Source organism: Periplaneta americana, chromosome 3 (genome assembly GCF_040183065.1).
Source record: "Periplaneta americana isolate PAMFEO1 chromosome 3, P.americana_PAMFEO1_priV1, whole genome shotgun sequence".
Taxonomy (NCBI): domain Eukaryota; kingdom Metazoa; phylum Arthropoda; class Insecta; order Blattodea; family Blattidae; genus Periplaneta; species Periplaneta americana.
This window is the reverse complement of record NC_091119.1, coordinates 68,444,500-68,466,563: the sequence shown is the minus strand read 5'-3', so window position 1 is coordinate 68,466,563 and position 22,064 is coordinate 68,444,500. Positions and strand designations below refer to the sequence as shown.

Here is a 22,064-nt window from a genome sequence, read left to right as displayed (position 1 = left end):
TTTTTTGGGCTAATCTGTATTTTAAGTCATGTTATGTTACATTAAAATTAAATTTCAAATCAAAATTCTGAAGAAATTTTAAGAAAACAGTAATAATAAATCTTGGTCAGTATTACTTACTGAAAAAGAATATATAAGGTATCTGATTCTTTTCGACATGATTCAGTAGCAAAATTTCGGATGCTAACTGGTCATGACTGTTTGCAGCACCCTGTTTAAAATTGAAATTTTTTGTTCACCAAAATGCATCCTGTGTAATCTAGAAGACTCTTTGATGAATCAAGAACATTTACGAAAATGTCCAGCTTTGGCATCAGATTTTTTGGATTCGGACTCTAAATTATACTGCAAAGTTAGAAGGTGAATGGAGAACTTCCAAGTGTCTGGGCAATAGATACTGCTGCTGCTACTATGTTACATTAAACCAAGTTTTATTTAATTTCCATTTCGACATGTACAAAACACAGTTCTGAATTCATTTATACTTTAGATTGCATTAATGCAATTTCTCCAAAGTATCATTTGTCTCTACTTGGCAATGCATAAACAATGTCACATTACAAAAATTCTGCTAACAAGTTTGGAGTTAGACCTTCTATATAACCTTAAATTATATGTGTTTTTTAGGTTTTCATGGTGAATGTGATTTGGATATTGCACTATGTCCTGGAGCTAACATTTCTAACGTTTCGAAACTACATACAGGTTCCATGATCAGGGCAGAGAGCCTAGGCAAGACCAGACAGTTCGCCTACTCTGCTGGGCATGTAGCGCCTGGCCGTTCCACGTGCTGAGCTCAAATGACAAATTCTGAGGGGAATATCTGTCAGTGACTAAGCTCTTAAGAGGCTTTTGAGGCTCATATAGCCTACCGGTACATATATATTCTTATATGAGGTATCGCCCTCCTCATTGAATAATCAATGAATCGATTCCAGGTGAAGGAACGAATTTTTCTCAAATTAATAGATATTTACAGTATGGCTACTTATAGTCATTGATTATTCAATGAGGATGGCAAGACCTCATATAAGAATATATATGTATATATCAATGTTAACAGTAACTCATGAACTGTTGTTGAAAATGACCATGCAGTCATTTAAATATGCGCTCCTGCATACATGACTTGAATGTCTTAAATGCAGGTAGTAGGCTATTGATAATACAATGAGAGGAGTTCGGCCAGCACCATGAATCGTGTCCCAGTGTGGCTTCATTCCAGGTGTCGGAACGAATTTTTCTCAAACTAAAAGGTTTTGAGGCTTAGCAGACCCAAAAAATTTGAGTTATAATAAAGTAGAATTGCACACAAAATGTGCATTGAGAGTCTATAAATGGTGTTTCTTGCTGTAAGCTTTTAACCTTTTCGTCCTTTTTGGGCAGTATTCTAGATGGTATTGTTTGCATTTGCATCCGCACAGGGAACACACACAGTCTTCGTCCGGTTGGTGGAAACCTGGTTTCTTGCAGATCTTGTGATGGAAGCCGTGAATGGAGAATCGAGTTAGCACATGACGCTGTGGTTGGTCTGGGTTCGCCCATGCTCGATTTATCATTGCTTCTGTGGCGTAGAAGTCCATATCGATCTCGCTTCGCTTCCTTATTCTCTCTGCTAGGAGATCGTCATATTGTTCTGTTGCCAGCAGATGGTGCGATAGCCTCAGCTCTTCTATCAGAAATGGTTCCCGTGCCAGTTAGTATACAAGTCTACCCAGAGGGGGCCATTTTTGACACCCCAAGTACTCTTTTTAGGAACGTGGCTTTTACTTTCTCCAGTTTTTCTAGATCTTTCTTCTTCAGATATATCCATACTATTTGCAGGCCATAGGCGAATATTCGAAAAATTTTTGTGGTGAATAGCTGTTTTGCTGCGTCCAGAGATAGTCTATTTATGAGTTTGATGTCATTGATGGCTCTTATGGCTGCGACTGATTTTTCTGCGATATGTTTGCTGAAGCATGTGCCCGTTGTTTGGAATTTTACTCCGAGGTATTTGTAGTGGCTTGATTGTTTCAGTGGTTCTTGTCCATAATACACCAGTTCATGTGTTGCCACTCTTCCTCCTTTTCTGAAGACCATCTGCAAAGTCTTGCTTTTGTTTATGCGTAGTGCGTTTTCTTCTGTCCATGCTATGAGGGTGTTGAAACTTTCTTGTAGATCTCTATGTTCCGTCACGCATAGGACCATATCATCTGAGTACAAGTATATGGTAGCTTTACAGTTTGCTATTTTTAGTGCTTGGACGACATCTGCCGTGGTGATATTGAATAGCAGAGGGCTTATTGGATCACCTTGGAGGACTCCATTCGTTTGAACTATAGGTGTCGATGTCGTTACGTTGTCGTCTATGGTCACCCTGTTGACTGTCATAATACACCTGATGATGTGGGTCAGGTAGTTGTCTCCAATTATCGTTTCGAGCTTCTTCATTATGATCTGTCTGTCGAGCAGATCGAAGGCTTTTTTGAAATCGATAAATATTGTATATAGTTTCCCTTTGGGATGTCTGAGTGCCACTTGGATGTCGGACAACAGGTTGTTTATGGCATGCAAGGTGGCTCTCCCCTTCCTGGGATCCTTTTGTCTGTCAGGTCGTATAGCCTCTCTGTCAGAACTTTTGAGAAGACTTTGAATAGTGGATTCTCCAGCGCTATGCCTCTGTAAGCATCTGGCAAGGATGTAGCACCTTTGCCTTTATAAAGAACTTTGATGGTGGAGTGTCTCCACTTTTCCAGAATGGTGCCGTATTCCAGGCACTTGTTGAATAGCTGAGTCCATGTCTGGATTAGGTGCGGTGCTGCCAGTTTAAGGTGCTCGTTTGCAATGCCGTCCGACCCTGCTGCTTTTCTAGTTTTTGTTCCCATTATAGCAGCTAATATCTCTTGCTCCGTTATTTTTGGGAATATTGGGTGGTGATTGCTTTGTACCGGCAGCGCTGCATCGCTTCTACTCTGGTTCAGAATCTCACGAAAGTGGTCTACCCAAATCTGCATTTGTATCATGTTTGGAAAGGAGGGTCTTGTTGTCTTGAGGGCCGTAAAAGGACCGTCCATTGCAAATTTGATCAGTTGTTGCGCTTCCTTTTCAAGATGGCTCGCCCTTTTTTCTCTCAGTAGTTTCTTGTAATGTCTTCTTTTTTCGTTATATTGCTTCAAGATTTCTGTATTTGATGAGTTCCTTGCTCTGTGTAGGAGTTTAAGGACTTTCTGCCTTTCTTCATAGCACACTCTGTCAAACCAGGCTTGAGATTTCCTCTTCGGGAGTTATTGAGTTATTATACCTAGTAACAATAGGTCTATAAGTTTGCAATAATGATGTATCGTAACACTTGGTTTTCACTCACATCCTTGTTGGCAGTCATTCCAGGATGCAGAGTTTGGTGTGAGATTTGTGGCAGAAGTCTCTAAACCTCTAAAGGCATGGCTACGACCTTGACTCGGAAGCTTGAGGGGGACTAGAGAGGAGATATCAATTCACTAAATCTCAGTATGAAACAAGGCTAGACTTCCGCCACAACAATATGTTGCGCTATATTGGTGTTCTGGGGGTGATGATGGTCGCCTTCTCGTGGTGCCCCCTGAACTATGTTTAATGAACATAGAAAAAAACGACCATCCAACATGCTCAAATGACAAATACAATCCGAAGTAAAATATTCCGGAGGTGAAAAAGTCCCCTCATTTGGATCTCCGGATGGGGATTATTTTAGCATCACATAACAAGACAAAACACAATATAATTCTACCTCAGCTGAAGGTCTTACAGTGGAATGCTGGAGGCCTTAATCAAACCAAGAAAACTGAAATACATAAAATTCTAATAGATAAAGACATTGATATGTTTGCAATAATGGAAGCCAATGTTACAGCTCAAAAATTACAGTTCTTTGTTTTCAAGAACTACAATACATTTCTACAACCTAAAGCAAGACAAAGAACTAGTGGCATACTAGTTGGCATCAAAAGAGGAATAACTTCAACCTTTAACATTGTTAAACAAATGACTAAGGAAGACAAATCTGAAGTAACGAATATATTATGCAAATCTGTCTTTCAGGTAGAAGCTCCCTGTGAAGCAGGCTTGAATAATATATTTGTTGCTCTCAGGGGCGTATTTTGTGGACTACCGGGGCTACCGGCGGTAGCCCAAGGAAATTACAAAAGAAAAAGTTTATAATATAGCATAATGTAATAATTTTGTATTATTAGTTTTACCACAGTAATTAAAATTAAAGCAATTGTTAGATTTATATGCACTCTCTGCTCTCGAAAAGAAACAAGTTGTCAAGGCGGCATCACTGCAGAAACCGCTGCTACGAGGGGTAGCCTGTGACCGTTCCGCTCACGCAGTCCTGTCGCACAACTGCCTGTCCCCCGCTACCTGTTTCTATCGTGCAGTGTAGGCCGGGTGAGTTGCTGCTCTCGTGATCGGTTTCTTCGAAGGTGCGAAGCAACAATAGGCTTAGTACGCTAGCTCATGAATGTGATTGTGTTCTTGCAGTTCAGTATTTTAAATTTGTGATTTGTTCGAGTGTCTAAGAGTTATATTAATTGTGAATTATGAAGTTTTTAATTTCCCAATTAAGTGATATTGTGAAAAATATGACAGAACAAGTTTCTGGAGAGGTTTGTGTTGAAAATGACTGTGTAATAGAAGGTTTAATAAAAGTGCCTTTTAACCGTCGTACATACAACGAGAAAGTTGAAATTGTGAAAATGGAAAGACCCAACTCCTGAGTTAAATTTGTCCATGAACGTAAAAGAAAAACAGCGTGAGTACACACGCCATTTCACTTCAACATCATATGGTAAGTGGAATTGGTTGTGTGGTAGCTCTAAACTGTCTAAACTATTTTGCTGGCCATGTTTGTTATTTAGCCGCGAAACTAATGTGTGGTCAAAAGAGGAGTTTTCTAACATGAACTCCCTTCGAACGGCAGTCCTAAAACACGACAAATCAAAAGCTCATATTTGTAGTAGCATGAACTTTGCAAACTTTGGGAAGACAAGAATTGATTTACAGCTAGATAAGCAAAAAGCTCTACACATCAACCACACAATGCTCTTGTGAAAAGAAATCGGGAGATTTTACTGCGTCTTATTAACGCAGTCTACTTCCTAGGAAAACAAGAATTGGCTTTTTGGGATCATAATGAGAGTGTGGAATCAGACAATAGAAGAAATTATATTGAATATTCAAGTTCCTTAAGTGAATTTGACCATTTACTGGCCAATCATCTTGAGAGTTCAACAGTATTTCGTGGTACTTCTCCCGCAATTCAGAATTACTTAATATTTGCTATAAGTGGGGTTATGATAAAGAACATAAAATCTGAAATAGAGGAAGCACCTTTTGTGGCCATTGTTGTTGATGACAAGTGATCAGAGTCAATTGTCCACTGTTTTAAGATACGTCGACAGTACTGCCAATGTTCAAGAACGGTTTATAGGATTCACAAATGTCAGTTCGGACAAAACTGCTGCTGCTTTGTTTCAGCATGTGGAAGGTGTTATAGCAGAATAGCTACAATGTCGGCAATAAGTTAATTGCACAGACATACGATGGTGCTTCAGTTATGGCGGGAAATATTAATGGCTTAAAAACGAAAGTTCAAGAAAAGTATCCTCAAGCACTATTTGTCCATTGTTACAGCCATGTTCTCAATTTAGTTTTGCAACAAACTATTTCATCCATCCCAGAATGCCGCATTTTTTTCAAAACACAGTCGGGTTTAGCTGCATTTTTCTCATCATCTCCTAAAAGATCAGGAAAACTCAAGGAATTTATGAAAAAGAAACTCCCAAAAATAGCACCAACTAGATGGAATTTTACATCTCGGCTTGTAAATACAGTAAAGGAATACAGAGAACAACTGACTGCTTTCTTTGAAAATATCATTTGTAATGACTCTGAAGAAAACTGGGATGATGATGATGTAATTGTGCAGGCTCAAGGATATTTGTATTTTTTCACACAGTTTCAGAATATATTTCTTCTTGAAGTCTATGCTAGAGTGTTTGCACATACAGATGTGCTCTACAATATTCTTCAGACAAAAAGTCTAGACATAGCATACTGCTTGCAAGAGGTATCAAAGTTAAAAAATACTATATCCGAGTTCAGACGTAGTGGGTTTCCGTCCATATGGAGTAATATGGAAAATGAAAATTCTTCAGCCAATACAATGGAACCACCATTAAAGCGAAGAAAAGGAGATGATGAATTGAAATACAGGCAGCTGTACTACAGCATACTAGATCGTATGCACATGGAAATTACTGACAGATTTTCTGATTATGGAAAGCTTATAGATTCTCAAAAATTTTTTGCTTATAGAGAAAACTTCCCGAATGAGGCACTAAACAAATTATTTCAGTCCTATAACAGTCACTTTGATCAAGTACGTTTGAAAAATAAATTAAGCGTAATATATTCAGCAGAAGTCTTTGATTTTTCGAACAAACCTATCCACGAAATATTATCTGCCATATATGAAAACCAGCTGAACCAAGTTATTCCTGAAGTCCTTAAATTGGCAACATTAATTGTGACAATACCAGCTACGTCAGCATTGGTAGAAAGAACATTTTCTGTGTTGAAGAGAATAAAATCCTACTGTAGATCAACTCATACACAAGAACGTTTATCCGGCTTGGCACTGATGTCCATTGAAAAGTCATTTCTACAGAAACTTCGCAAGTGGCCCAACTGTAATTTCAATGACGAAGTCATCAAAGTATTTTCGTCCCAATCAAGACGTCTGGAATTCACATATAAATAGGTAAGGAATTTTATTATAGGGATTTTAAAATATATTTTGTGTAATAATAGGGTCAGTGGTAGCCCAGACCCTTAAACCAGTATATGCCACTGGTTGCTGTAGGTACGTTAACAGAAAGCCACAATTTAAGTCACACAGAATTGTGTGCACTCAAAGTTGGGTTTCTGGCGTCTTGTCAAACCATTTGAGTTGTGTGGACTTAAAGGGAAGAATTGTGACGGTGTCTTGTATAGTTCCTGGAGTAGCTCAATCGGTAGAGCATTCATGCGCTAAGCGAAGGGTCCCAGGATCGATACCTGGCCCAGGAACAATTTTTCCTTTGAAATTATTCACAAATCTGAAATTTGTAAAATAGAACTTCGGATAAATAACACTTCAAAATGTATAGCATATATAACCCCCTAATAACAAACCCAATTTGGACAATATAGTAGTTACACCAAAGACTCTCATAATTGGAGACTTCAGTGGTCATTCTAAAGAATGGGGATATTTAGGCATCAATTCTGTTGGCCATTCAATAGAAGATTTTCTTAACACCCAATCAATCCAATTATTATTCAACCCAGAAGACCCTCCAACATATCTTCATTCCCATGGAACATCTAATCCAGATTTAACTCTAATATCTTCAGACATATATAACAAGGCAAGCAGGAAAGTTCTGGAAGACCCTGGACTTGGCCACAAAATCATTGCTACTTCTATTTTACTACATCAGAAACCTACAAACAAATCTTATAACAGATGTTCTTGGAATTTTAAAAAATCCAATTGGACTAAATTTAGAGAAGATCTAGAAAATAACCTCTCCATTAATATGAACGAATCCCCAGACAAATGTAACGACATAATTTGTGCAACTATGCTAAAAGCAGCAAAGAAATGGGTGCCCCGAGGAAAGATCCCAAACTACAAACCTTTCTGGACAAAAGATTTAGAAACATTAAAGAAAGATTATTACAAAACAAAATTATTTCACACATAACAATAAATATTATACACAAACTGAAGGATTACCAATGGGTTCACCTATATCAAGTATATTAGCTGAAATCTTCATTCATAATATAGAACAAACACACATACTAAACACTGACAACAACAAACACGCAGAGAGAATAATGTACTGGCATCGATATGTAGATGACATAATAGTCCTATATAATGGAAACAAAAGACAAATAGAAAACCTACATCAACAACTCAACAAAATACATCTCAAATTAAAGTATACAATAGAAACAGAACATAACCAAGCTATAAATTTCTTAGACATCACCATAACCAAAACAAATAATAGACATGAATTCAAAATATACAGGAAACCACAACTACAACACACATACAGAATTCATCGAACTATCCTATACAACATAAACATGCAGCTTTCCATACAATGACATACAGATTAATATTTAACATACCTATGAACAATGACAACTATACTGAAGAACTAAACACAATAAAATATATAGCACAAGACAATGGATATAATCCTAACATGATAGATACACTAATAAAAAAGACAAAACAAAAACAGAACAAACCAACACAAACACCGCGTGAGAATAAATACATAACATTAACATATCACAATATCAATACTTACAAAATTGCAACTTCATTCAGAAAACTAAAACACAAGATAGCATAGGTACAAAACAAAAACACAACACAGAAATATCTAAATAATCACATCAAACATTCAAATAAATATAATTCAACTGGGGCTTACAAACTAAAATGCAATAGTTGTCCACATTTTTACATAGGACAGACAGGAAGAAAGTGCATATGTAGTAGAAAGTCATAACTTATTATTTTCACAATTTTCACAAGAGCTCAGCACTTTTAAGATAACAAAGAATCAGTTTAAAATATTCACAGACATATCTGTAACACATTCTGTGATAAGGGTACTTAAAGATGGTGAATTTAACACTGGTAATACAAGGTCTCTAATCTTACCTTAATGGATAGATAAATAAGTGAACTAACAAAGTAAAGAACAGAGGAAGGACTGAAGGAACTAATTAATATATAAACAAGTAGCTTGATGATCAGTCAGTTGGTAACAAATTTGGTTATGGTCATTCCAACCATCATGGATTCTATGAGTCTGGCAGTTAAAAGAATTCTGTGTATGAGACAGAAGTATCTCTTAACACCGAATTCATTACCTACCATGATGCGTTCATGGTTGAAAATGATGACTGATAGAGCTACATTTGACGTGGGCAAGAAATGAGACCAGTAAATTTTTCGTGGAACTCTAGTAGTCAATAAAGAAATTAATGTAAAAATATATGAAGGGTTCACAACCAGAGTGGACCAAGTCCTTCTGGAATAATTTTGAGAAATTGAGTCTTAAAAGTACCTGACTCATGCTTAGCAACCTTCACTTTCCATAGGAAATGCTGCCCTCTCTGGAGTAACAAATGAGTTATTGACTTAGTTTGTTAAGGCAATGAATAAATCTAAGTTTTCGTCATCTGAGATTGCATTAATCCACAAACTGACCACTGGTAGACTTGATCCACTCTGGTTGTGAGCTCCTCATATATGACAGAAAGAATTGAATGAGGAATTTGAAAAAGGGACCAAGTCCATATTTTTTGTAAATTGAGTTTATGCCCATTTCTGGGTCTCCATACACTCTTCTTGGATTTCAGCATTAAAAGGAACGAAGTCCTTTAGAATGTACACATTTAAATTGTGTATCAACATGTTTGGACTGTTATATATCCAGATCCATACAAAAGGTTTTTTGTCGTTTTCTTCAAATTTACTTTTCCAGACTTAGTCCCTTTTGAAAATTCCTGATTCAATTATAAAATAGAATTCGAAGGCACAATTAGCTCACCGGATTGTATCGCCACAGCTGATTTCCCTGCATGCCATGACAGGGGAATAAGTTCACTGCAGCCTTGTTCTGTACATCTGACACGTCCCAACACATGGTGCGGCCCTTGGGACGTATGTCTTTGTGCCATGTCAGTATGAAATTCTGTGCAAAACAACCACATCACATTTTCAATGCTCTATTATCATTTACCACTCTGTCATCACCTCAATGTCTCTGAATATTGTCAGTCTTTTAAATGAGACATTACACAACAATTACAATTACTGAAATTTGATTGTTTTAGTCCTTGGCCCACAGTTTTTAAGTTTCAACAAAATTTCTTTCACGATTATGAAGGGGTTTTCCAAGAAACCGTGTCTCAAGTAGGTGAGCCTCTGAAGAGAAAAAATATCAACTATAAACGCATCTATTGCGAAGTGTTTGATAATATTGATAACCACTTGGATGTAAGATTTCAAGATTATTCTAAACTGAAATTTTTAAATTTATTGTCGCCTCAAAACTATGAAAAATATACTAACCAATTCCCAGAAAGTTGCTTTCAAAATCTCATAGATACATATGGAAAATTTTTCGACATCATTCGATTGAAAAATGAGCTGATTGTAGTGTACAGCAGTAAAGAGTTTAGAAATAAAACCATGAGTGAACTTGCAAAACTATTGAGTACTAATTCAATGCTGAAAAAAAGTTTTCAGCAGTTTAATGTGTTAGTGACATTACTGTGTACAGTCACAGAAGAAAAATCTGGCCGATGAGCAGCAAAACTCGTAATGTTACTTACGCCGGTTTTTTTTGTAATTATCACAGTACAGAGTATCTAAGAGGGATACTGTTTACTCCCCCCAACGTTGCTGGTCTCGGAAGGAGAGGATTTCGGACTGTTTCTGTTCATATTCCATAAGGTTGAAACTCTTGTGTTCTTGTCGACATAGGCCTACAAAAATTTTCTTAGTAAGCATTGTAGTAGTAATTTTCAGATAAGTCAATATACAATACAATATAACATAAATATTTATTTGTTATTCAGTCTAAATGACTTATCAGTGTTTTAAAAAAAGATCAATAAAATGTATAAATATAAATATTCATTGAAGTTAAAGGTTAAAATAATGCTAACGTTTTCGCCTATTACCACCTTTAGGCATTTGAGCAATATCTTATATTAGTTACTTACGATACGTATATATTATAGAACGAATTGCATCATGAACAGCTCAACTTCCTGTTGAAAGTCATACCTGCATTCTACGTTTCAACCATCTGAAATTATTTCGACGTCCACTCAATATGAAGTTTAATATTGGAATCAATAAGAACCATAAGATTATATCATTATAATACATATAATTACATCAATAACGGCACATACCAGTAATTGGTAAAATTATACGATCAAATGTAAGCATTAATAAGACATTATAGAAGTAGGCCTAATCAATTTTTATTACAAGGTAATATTTTATTTTATTTGAATCCATTTTAAATCTACAATTTAATCTTTGTGTCCTATAGTTGTTTTAATTATTGTCGTAAATTTAAGTAGAGATGAGGATAATTAATTCAACTATCATACATATCAAAACAATAATTAACTCAACTATAGTTTATCATTTAATTTGCACAAATGATTTTAATCTGTTAGTTTTAAGATTGATTAATGTATATATTCAACAGCCATGCCTTTTACTGTAAATTAATGTATCACATGATATTGTTGGCTCAAGTGCCTGAAGATGCCAATAGGCGCAAAACGTTAGCATTATTTTAACCTCAACTTCAATGAATATATATTTTATAAATTTTATTGATCTTCTTTAAAACACTGATAAGTCATTTAGTCTGAATAAAAAATAAATATTTATGTTATATTATATTCTACAGAAATTTGTTATTTCATTGTTTTTACCATTGCGGGTATGAGGAATGTTACTGATTTCATTATCATCTCCTCTGTTCGTCTCTCTTTAGTCTATAGACCAGGGATGCTCAACCTTATGAATACTGCGGGCCAATATTAAAAAAAATATATTATTGGAGGGCCACAGACATCGTCCAATAATAAATTATTTACATAAATGTCTTGCTAATTAGTGATTATTGTAATTTATATTAATTAATAATACAGGTCTGTTCAAATATTTTTTTTTAATTTTAAGTTTGAAACTTTAGTATTGGGCACAGCTGCTATAGACATACTACATTTATGCAAATCTAGTCTTTCAGGTGAAGCTCCCTATAAAGCAGAATTGAAATTATTCAAATCTGCTTTACAGGGAGCTTCACCTGAAAGACTAGATTTGCATAATATATACGTTACTGTGTACGTTAACAGAAAACCACAATTCCAAGTCACACAGAGCTTGTGTGCACTCGTTGTGGGTCTCTGGCATTTCGTCAGCCCATGCGAGTTGTGTGGATATAAAGGGAAAGGTTGAGACGGTGTCGAATGGAGTTCCCGGGTAGCTCAGTGGTAGAGCGCTGGTACGTTCAACCAGAGGTCCTGGGATCGATACCCGGCCCCGGAACAATTTCCCCTTGAAATTATTCATACTACATTTATTTATGGTTTATTCTTATTTTAATATCTTCCTGGCAAAACAGACTGCCAATATGACGAAGAGTAAACAAAATTGAGAAAGATACAATACATAGGAACTTCGTTCTAAGACGATATAGAAGTCAACAGTCAGATAAAGTAGAATAAATATAAATTGATTGAAGTAATCCAATACAAACGGTATAAGTGAACATTAAAATAAATTGAAATAAATATATATAAATTAATTTAGGTAAACAATTAATAATAGTGACGAAAGAGGAACATAAATAGATTTGTTAATTAGAAATAATTTTTGTGCGATTTAAGGAAACGTTTGATTATATAAGCGGTTTACTATAACTCATTTATTTATTCTATTTTTAAACCTACAGTATTTACTTTAGTTCTGAAAATAAGGGAAAATATACATTCCTAAAGTAAAATAATTAATATTGAATGTTCTTTTTATCACAAATTAAAATGTTCTTCTTTCTATGTAGCTCTAGTGATATACAATAGTTTCCTTCTGGACTTAATAATCTGTCCAGAAACCATTGGCATTGTTCACTGTATGCATTCTTCTATGTACAGAATTAACAAGGTTGTGGATATATCTATCTGACAATGCAACATCATCCCAAGCATCTGAAACGAGATCCCACAATTCGTCCGTATACCTAGGACGCCGACCCTGTAGTTGTTCATTAACACCGCGTTACACTTCCGCCCCACATTTTCTATGGGATTTAAGTCAGGACTTTTTGGCACCCATGGAACCTCTACGACATCATCCCTGTGAATGTTGAACCACCGCTACACGGCAACACATGTGTGTACGGAAGAAAAGTCGTGTTGGAATTTTATTTTGTTTTCGGGCTGAAACACACGCACACTAGGTAGCATCACATTTTCCAGTATATTGGTGTACTGATGCCCATTCATATGCCCATGAATCCTCCATAGCGCGCCGCCACCATAACCAGAAATCCATCCCCACATCGACATGGACAAACGACCAATGCGTTGCCTCTGGACCACATATTCAGGGTCAAATCTCTTGGATTGTTTCGGTCGATATACTTGCACTGGCCCTGTGCTGTGGTTCATAAACACTTTCTCATTCGAAAAGATGACCTCTTGCCATGGATAGTTGTAATGCATTTGGCAAAATGCGACACGATCAATTCGATGGTCTTCAGTCAGAACTTTACCGCCACTCTTCTCGGCGCAATATTGGCACCATTGAGCCTTTTAGAAGCCGTTCTGTTGGAAGCAGGAAATCCCGTGTCGGCAACAAGCATTTTAGAAGTGTGAAATGGAAAGTGCCTCGAACGTTCTATTAACATAAGATCTTGTTGTGGTGTTGATGCCTTGGGTCTTCCGCTAAAAGGTTTACGAGTTACGTATCTTTGCTCTTGATACTGCGCTCACCATCTGGACGCTATTCTAGTCGCAACTCCATAGCGTTCTCCAGCTTGCGCCGCACTAAATCCGCCTTCCTCGATCAGTGCAATTACTTTGGCTTTGACGTCCATAGCTATCGAACTGAAAAACTAATGATGATTTTCGAAGTGGTTGTGGCTATTTATAGACAAAATCTGTTGGTAAAGATGGACAGGGTCACGTGTCTAGGACTCTAGAAAAAACACGAAGTAGGCTATACAGTGGTCATAAATCATAAACGTAGTATGCCTGTAGAGTGAAGACAGACGAACATAGGGGATGAAAATTACATTAACAACATTCTTCATATCCGCAATGGCAAAACCAATGGCAAAACAACTTTCTATATGTCGACTAAAACACAACAAACATTGCAATTATACAAATACAGTATATTATAGACTTTAAACAAAACCATTCCAAACGTCAGTCTCTCGAAGCGTAGCAGCTATGAGGGGAAGTCAATAGTGTCCCTATTAGACATTCTGAACAGAAAGAGTCCGAAAGCCTCTCCTTCCTAGCCCAGGAACTTCGAAGGGAGGTAAACACTATCCCTCTTAGACACTCTGTACTGTGATAATCACAACAAAACCGGCATAAGTAACATTATGAGTTTTGCTGCTCATCGGCCAGATTTTTCTTCCGTGACTGTACAATTCCTGTGAGTACGTCTTTAGTAGAAAGGTCGTTTTCAATGCTGAAGAGAATCAAAAGCTACTCTCGAAATTCTACTGGAGAAGAGAGACTATCTCATGTTAGAATTATTCCAATTGAAGCATGCCTACTAGGAGAACTCAGGAAGAAAAAAAAGAGTTCTTTGATGAGGTGGTTACCAAATTTGCTTCCCAGGAGAGAAGGATTGAATTTCAGTTCCGTTGATCTTACTGTGAGAAGTGCCAAGGGTGAGTTTAAAGCCAGAAGCTTGTTATTTTATATCAAATGTTGTATAATGGTAGCTTTAAGAAATTTAAATTGATATTAGGTCTACTTATTTTAATATATGTTCTTTTAAATTATTATCAGTTGTGATTTTATCAAGGCAAGCCCCTTGATTTACTATTATTTATCTAACAATTATAATATTCAGTGCTTCGGCTGTCTGAATGGTCACCGCACGCCACTGTCCAAGTGTACAGTTTCATCACTTGGACAAAGACAAGCCCCTCCAACATACTTACAAATTGATCTAAGGGAGCATGCAAGGATTCCAACTCTGTGAATAGATTTGTGTGTTAAGAAACTTCCCAAACTATGATAAATATCTGGATCTAAAAAAAGAGCTAGACAGCAAGGAAGTAATATAATGAAACAAAACACATTAAAGAGATCTGGGCAAGTTGTTTGACACATGCAATGAAAGAGATTGGAAATGAGGAGGACCAGATGTTTCTTGAAAAGCAAAGAGAAAAGTATTTTGAAGTAGCATGGAAGGTAGTGATGTCAAACAGCTGCAAAAGAAACCAAGAATGAATGAAGAGAGCTCGGTACGAAGAAGTGAAATCTGTGTGTGTCTAAGCCTACCCACTTCACTTGCGTGATTTTGCATACCGCGGATAGATGACAGGACTGTGATCCATTTTCAAGTTGCACACCACTTCGACAGACCACAATATGCATAATGTGTATCTGTTAAGAGTTACGTCGTGTATTAGAGTGAGTATATGTGTAAGTGTAGTGTAGGAAATGATGAGGACGATGACAAAGGTGAGGAAGAAAGAAAGGGGGAAACCCGGTGCTGACACGTAGCCTACTCCTGTTGATAGCACCCAGGGGACCACCAGTCTTAATGTCCCCATCCGATGGGTGAATCTCTATCAACAGTGACATATGCCTTCTTTTCATATGCACGTGGACAGATTTGGGATTTAATTCAGGCATACTGCTGCACAATTTATTGAGTAAAAGTTGTGCACCACCATCTCTCCTAGTCCCGAGGTAGAAATCTTACATGAAAATTTCTGAACCTGCTGAGAATCGAACCTGAGCCGGCTAGTTTGAAGGCAGTCGCATTACCACAGCACTAACTTGGTGGACATGAAGAAGTGAATTTATATCCATGAAAGGAAGAGCAACCGACCCTCTTCATCATGTTAATCACCTAGTACATCTGATAGCAAGAATGCATATCGACTGTCTGAACCATTATCTTGATTTTCAACATTATTACTTGCTTCAAAGGTTCCCTCCTCACACCTAGCGTCCCTAACAACATATTCCAGTCACCTAAAGTAGTCAGTGCCTTGGATAGAGTCAGTCTTCCAGATTGTGCAACAGTATTTGTAGCTGGAGCCATTGCTGAGACACTAGATAACATTAGAGAGTGGAACAAAGCATCTATTGGTATCAAATACTCTCTAACATTAATACTGGACAGTTCACGATAAGAGAGGCGAATGACTCATCAGTGCTATCTAGCAGCAGGGAATGTTGACAGTGAGGATAACGTGGCACATAGCGTGGTAAACTGCATCTAACAAGAGTTTTGTACTTCAACACGTGGTGTAAGTCGTAAGGATTATTCTCATGGCTGTTCCACAACATGTCAGGGAAAGTGGAATTGTTTGTTCTGTGTTCTTCTGTAAAAACTACGCTTGGCAAAAAGATGCTAGATCGTTCTTCAGATTTCCGAAGTGAGTAGGTGAGTGAGTAGTCATGTAAATACAAGTAGTCTATTACTTTTCTGCCACAGGATGATGATGATGATTATTACAGTAGAGTCAGTAGATAACTTGTTCTGTGACCTTATCATGTGTTGTGGCTCTCACCAATGGGTATGGAGAAGGAAGATAATTAGTCTGAGATGAACTTTCGTGTCAGTAGATTCGTATAATTTTAATCATGGAACAAACTCTCTTTCTGCTAGCTCATTCTTTTCCCACTTGCACGATTCACATGACAGGTCTCGTGTCCTCACCATCATCATCATCATATTATTATTATTATTATTATTATTATTATTATTATTATTATTATTATTACTGTTATTTGTTTTTGTCTTATAGATGTGCCATATGGGTAAATAAATGTAAAAGACAGGACCTAGACGAAACGTTTAAAACTAGAGGAACAGAGTATCTGTACAAAAATCACAGAATATGTTCAGATCACTTTAGATTATTGGACTTCAATAACCCTAATTTGAAAAGTCAGGAGTAAGTAAAAATAAGGTGTAATTGGAAAAGTACCGAAGTTTCAAATGAGTCATAGACCTGTTAATTTTTAATATATTTTTTTAATAACAGACTGAAGAGAACAGCTATTCCTTCACTGAATTTAACAGCGCCTTCTTCCGAAAATATGGGTCAAAGTACAATGAAAGAACCACGAAGGTCCCCAAAGAAACGCATTAGACCTTCCATTGAGGAGGCGACAGGTTCTCCGATTCCAGACAGAAACGACGATAGTCCTCTACCAGGTACCTCATAACCAGATAGTACATTAGCAATAACATGTTCTCTGTGCTAAGTGAATCAGTTATTAAACTGCATAAAACTACTTTACTTCCATCATACCAAACACAATTTCTTTATAGTTTCTCCATACAAAATACTGAAAGTCATGACTTTTTCAAACTAAATAGACGCATATTGTGATACGCAACATAAAAATACGAATTATTGATTTTCTGAAGAAAGTGTGTGAACTCATGTTTTCTCATAAAAACTGATTCAGTTAGTTATTCAGAAAATATTATTTACCTAGCCCTAGACTTTCAAGACGTTATTAATATTTCACTAAATTAAGTCCCTGTTTATTTTTTAAGATGCAAGAAATCCTAAAAGATCAAAGATGGCTCAAGATCTTCAGATAAAGACACTTTCTAAGAAATTGATTCCAGCTCAAAAGTTGGTATCTAAACACAAAAAAATTATTTCATCTCTTCGGGCGGAAGTGAGAGCTCTGAAGACAACCAGTTCAAATACTGATTTAATCAAAATTGTTTCTAATGATGAATTCATTATGTCGCAAGTGCGTTTAAAAAGAAAGAAAAAAATGGGAAGGCGGTATTCCAGTTACGATAAAAGTTTTGCATTGCAGTCCATTATTGCTCACCTCAGGGCTACAGATTTTTAAGGAGAAAATTGTGTTTGCCAACAGTCAGATCTCTCCGAAATTGGCTTCATGGATTTGGTATAGGCCCCGGTATAAATCCCACCATTTTACAATTATTAAAAGTAAAGTCTGGAATGCTGCCACTAAATGAAAAGGTAGTAACAATTATTGTAGATGAAATGTATTTGAAGGAAAATATAACGTACAATGCTAAAGTGGACATTTTTTAGGGATTCATTGAATTGGGTATACACAGCCCTAACCAACAATCTCAAACTAATGTAAAAGATTCAGAGGTACCACTTGCAAACCAAGCAATGGTTTTTATGATTCGAGGAATGTGTAAAAATTTTAAGCAAACCATTGGTTATTTTCTATCGAAAGATGCCATGCCTGCAGAGATTTTAAAATCACATCTGCTTGATGTAATAAATAAAATAAAAGATACGGGATTTATCCCTAAAGTGATTGTTTCAGACCAAGGATCGAACAACACTAAATCGAGAAGACTGCTTGGATGTAATGAAGTACAGCCCTATTTTGAACACGATGGTGAAAAAATTTATTTGTTTCATGATACACCACATTTGATTAAGAGCGTAAGGAATAATTTAAAACATTATAATTTTAAGCTATTTGATAAATTAATTAGGTGGGAATACCTAGAAAAACTTTATTTTATAGATAAAGATATGAATCCCCGACTTTGTCCTAAAGTAAAACTTAATCACTTGAATCTACCACCATTCACACCGATGCGAGTGTGCCTTGCTACACAGTTATTAAGTCATTCTGTAGGAAAAGCTATGGCATCACTCATAAAATTCAGTTACCAGAGGAGGCTCAACCTACTGCAGACTTCATCCTGTTTATGGATAAAGCTTTTGATTGTTTTAACTCTTCTAGTTTCCAAACTAGTAAAGCCTTAAATAGGCCACTAAGTGAAAATTCCACACACTGGAATTTTTTTAATGAAATAGAAAAAAACATTTGGAAATATTCAGGTAATAAACAATAGGAAAATGAACCCAAGATGTATAAATGGCTGGCTAGAAAATTTACAATCTTTAAAACTGCTATGGAAAGAATTGCATTATAATTATGGATTTAAATTTTTAATAACAAGAAGATTAACACAAGGCTGCATAGAAAATCTCTCTTCTATTATTCGATCTAAAGGTGGAAACAACGTAACTCCAGACTAATCGAAGTTTAGAGCTACAATTCGGGCAACCATGACGAAACAATTCCTAAGTCCTCCTGAAACAAGCAACTGTGAAGCTGACGTTTCTTCTTTCTTACTCAAGAAAGAAGATATCGAGGCAGCTAAATTGAATTTTTGCAGTCCAGGCATTACAGATGTCTCTGATTTAGATGTAACTGTTGATGACAAAAATGTACAGCATACAAATGAAGAAACCGTGTTGCAAGAAAATGCAAGGGCTTATGTTGCAGGTTGGGTGTGTAGCAGAATAAATCACGAAATTTGTCGGAGAAATTTATCTTGTAAAGAAAACCCCAACAATGACGTAACAACGCACATCGCAAATAAAAAATACTGTAAAGATTCAAAAATTGTTTTTCCTAATGATGTTTCTCTAATGCTCAGCCAATTGTGTTCTGATGTTTTTAAAGAAATTGATCATGTTATTTATAAAACTAGAATTGGTGTAAAAAAAGAACTAGTTAAAATGGTAGTGCTCCCTGTTAACATGTCCATTTGCAGTGACTGTGCCAATGTCTTCATTGATAAATATTTCAATGTGTTAATAAATTGTTACAGCAAAAATAAAATGGACAACCATACAGCTAAAAAACAAAACAAGCGATGTATGAAAGCTGCTAAAGTCATACACAACTAAATTTCATCAAATTTGAAAATATGAGAATTTATCAATTCATTTCTATTCTAATAACTTTGTAATTTGTTATTAATTAAAAATGTTATGAACAAAGTGACTCTAAAGTACACTATTTATTGCTTTGCAGCTTCTTATTGAAATCAAATGCACACCTCTCCTCTTTTCCTCACGTAATCCAGCACGGCGCACAGAGTGTGTGAACGTTTCAAGCCACTAGATGGCAGCATTGTTACTTTTCGCCGCCGCTTGCAATGCTAAACAGGGAAGCTTTCCAGTATTAATGTTAGAGAGTATTTGTTGGTATTCAAAGTCCACAAGCTTCTTACTCTCCATAAGAAATATCCCAACCAAACTGTAGATAAGAAAGAACAATTATAGGCTATTATGGCATTTTGCCAACATCTTTGGTTTCTCTCTGAGCATCTAGTTGCTTTTTTGATGACCAAGTGACCACAGAGAAAAAGAAAAATCATCATCATCAACATCATCATCATTTATTAAACAGGCTTTAGATAATGTGGTCTGTTGTGGACTCAATTCGTTAAACCAGCAAAAAAGGAAAATATAGTAACAAACTTGCAGCCTCCACAGAAACCTGATACTCCTCAATGACTACAGACCATGGCTAAATTGGAAATCCTGAAATTGGAGAATCCTGTAACATTAAGAACCGGTTATTTATTTGAAGATTGAAATAGGAAGAGACAAATCTCAATCTTTCCTGCACAGACTTCCTACAGAGTGGTTTTCAAGGAACTTCGTGATTGCTCCTCTTAGACGAAAGTAGTAAATGACACAACAGAACGCACTATCAACCTGTTCCAAAAGTGCAATGAGACATTGACGAAGATGAATAGAAACAGTTTCTTCTATAACTTTTATCCAAACACTGATAAGAGTTTTCTACTCCTTCAAAAGCTGCTCTGACTTTTTTCTTTCACTATGTTACACATTATAAACTTCTCACCTCTGGAGCAACTTGTAAATGGTAATATTTTAATGAAATTTTTTGTGCTTGTTTTACACATTAATGCATAATATTAGCCTTGTGGGAATTTGAATTTTTGAAAGTTCGGTTTTTTGCACCACACTACCATGTCAAGACACTGGAGGAATTTCTGTTAGCTACTAGCAAACACATGTAATTTTTAAGTGAAGAGTTGTCTTTTAGATCTCTTATGTCAGATTCTAGAATATTGACATAACTAAGTACTTGACTGAGGGTATCGAATGTATTTTGCATGTTTAATCTTACTGTTTCTATTTGGACTGTAAGAGATTCGGTATCATGTACGTATCTCTGGCAGACTTAGTGTTCTCTCAGAAGATAAACTTTTCTTGGTAGGCGATCTATTGCAGACTCCATCCTGTTGTTCTCTCACCAGTGATAGCTTGGTTGAAACATGATGTGAACTGACATGAACTTTTGTACTGTCACCCCTTGACAATCTTTCTGATGATAAACATTTCTTACCTGGAAAGATGAAGGACCCACCTCATGTAAAAGCCTCATACTCAGGATTGCCGAATTTGAGACAATCAAGGTGGAACGCACTTCTGACTGCGCACCTCTTAACTTTACAAACCACTCACTATTGCTCGTATAGTGTGGTCTCTCACCTCGCATGCATCGGATCTTAAAAAACAAGCCTTTTGAAGACTTGATTGCTGTGTGGATTTAGATTCAAACATGAGCACAGCTTAAATGTTATTGACTACTAACGACCCAGCAACCATAAAGCATTCTGAATCGTTAGAGACTGGAATTTTTTGTTGAGTTCAAAGTGCAAAATGTGGGATTTTCAAATGGGAAAATCGGTGCTTTCAATTGAATTTTTCAGTATTTTCACATTGTTCGTTTTCGAGCTTGGAAATTGGTATGTTCATTTTTATAAAGTCTTTCCAACACTTTTTCCCAGATATTCGCAAGTTTTCTTTTTGTTTTGCACACTGCAAAAACAAGTGGCAATAGAAGTCAGCACAAGAGATTGTTCGTCTTCCTTGCGAAAATTAATTGCCGATGCATGTTTTACCAACTTCGAATCTTTCTCAACAGTATCTCTTCTTTCCCACGAGACCTCACAATTACAAAATTTACACATGACTGTACTTTTGTCTGTGCAATAAAACCTATGCCTTATATACTGGAAAGCTCTATTGGAGCTATTTTATTATTAAGCATTCTTGTAGCCTCACTTGCACGGGAACACAATAATGTTATTTCGCCTATGTGTGACACTATAAATAAATAAAACAAACACACTCAACACGCTCCAAAGTAATATGCATTCAGCAGGCTCACAACGCTCACAATACGATTCTCGCACATCGCTACATATATCAGATATGATGTCAGGAGTGTGTTTAGACCAGGTATTTGAATTAAAACCTTCTAGCTCGTTGACCGTTGACTAAAACAGATTCAGAATCGAATGTGCAATACTAGTGACCATAAATATCGACCTTATCTGTGCGACAGCTATCGACTATCGATTGCAGTAAAAAAAATTA

At 36.3% G+C, this 22,064-nt stretch overlaps 1 protein-coding gene across 6 annotated transcripts in view; it reads right to left on the bottom strand.

Moving 5' to 3' along the window:
• LOC138696137 (putative polypeptide N-acetylgalactosaminyltransferase 10) overlaps positions 1–22,064 on the bottom strand; it is a 46,353-nt gene that overhangs the window by 5,423 nt on the left and 18,866 nt on the right. For 3 of the 6 annotated variants that reach the window (XM_069820693.1, XM_069820690.1, XM_069820691.1), the window contains exons 1-2: positions 19,706–20,053; positions 9,651–9,794 (exon numbers count right to left, since the gene is read on the bottom strand). In XM_069820693.1, the coding sequence (XP_069676794.1) occupies positions 9,651–9,794; positions 19,706–19,780 (219 nt within the window). In that variant the 5' untranslated portion in view covers positions 19,781–20,053. Of the gene's footprint in view, positions 1–9,650; positions 9,795–19,705; positions 20,054–20,808; positions 21,797–22,064 lie in introns of those variants that run through there. The other 3 variants (XR_011331253.1, XR_011331252.1, XR_011331251.1) reach the window with 2 other exon arrangements.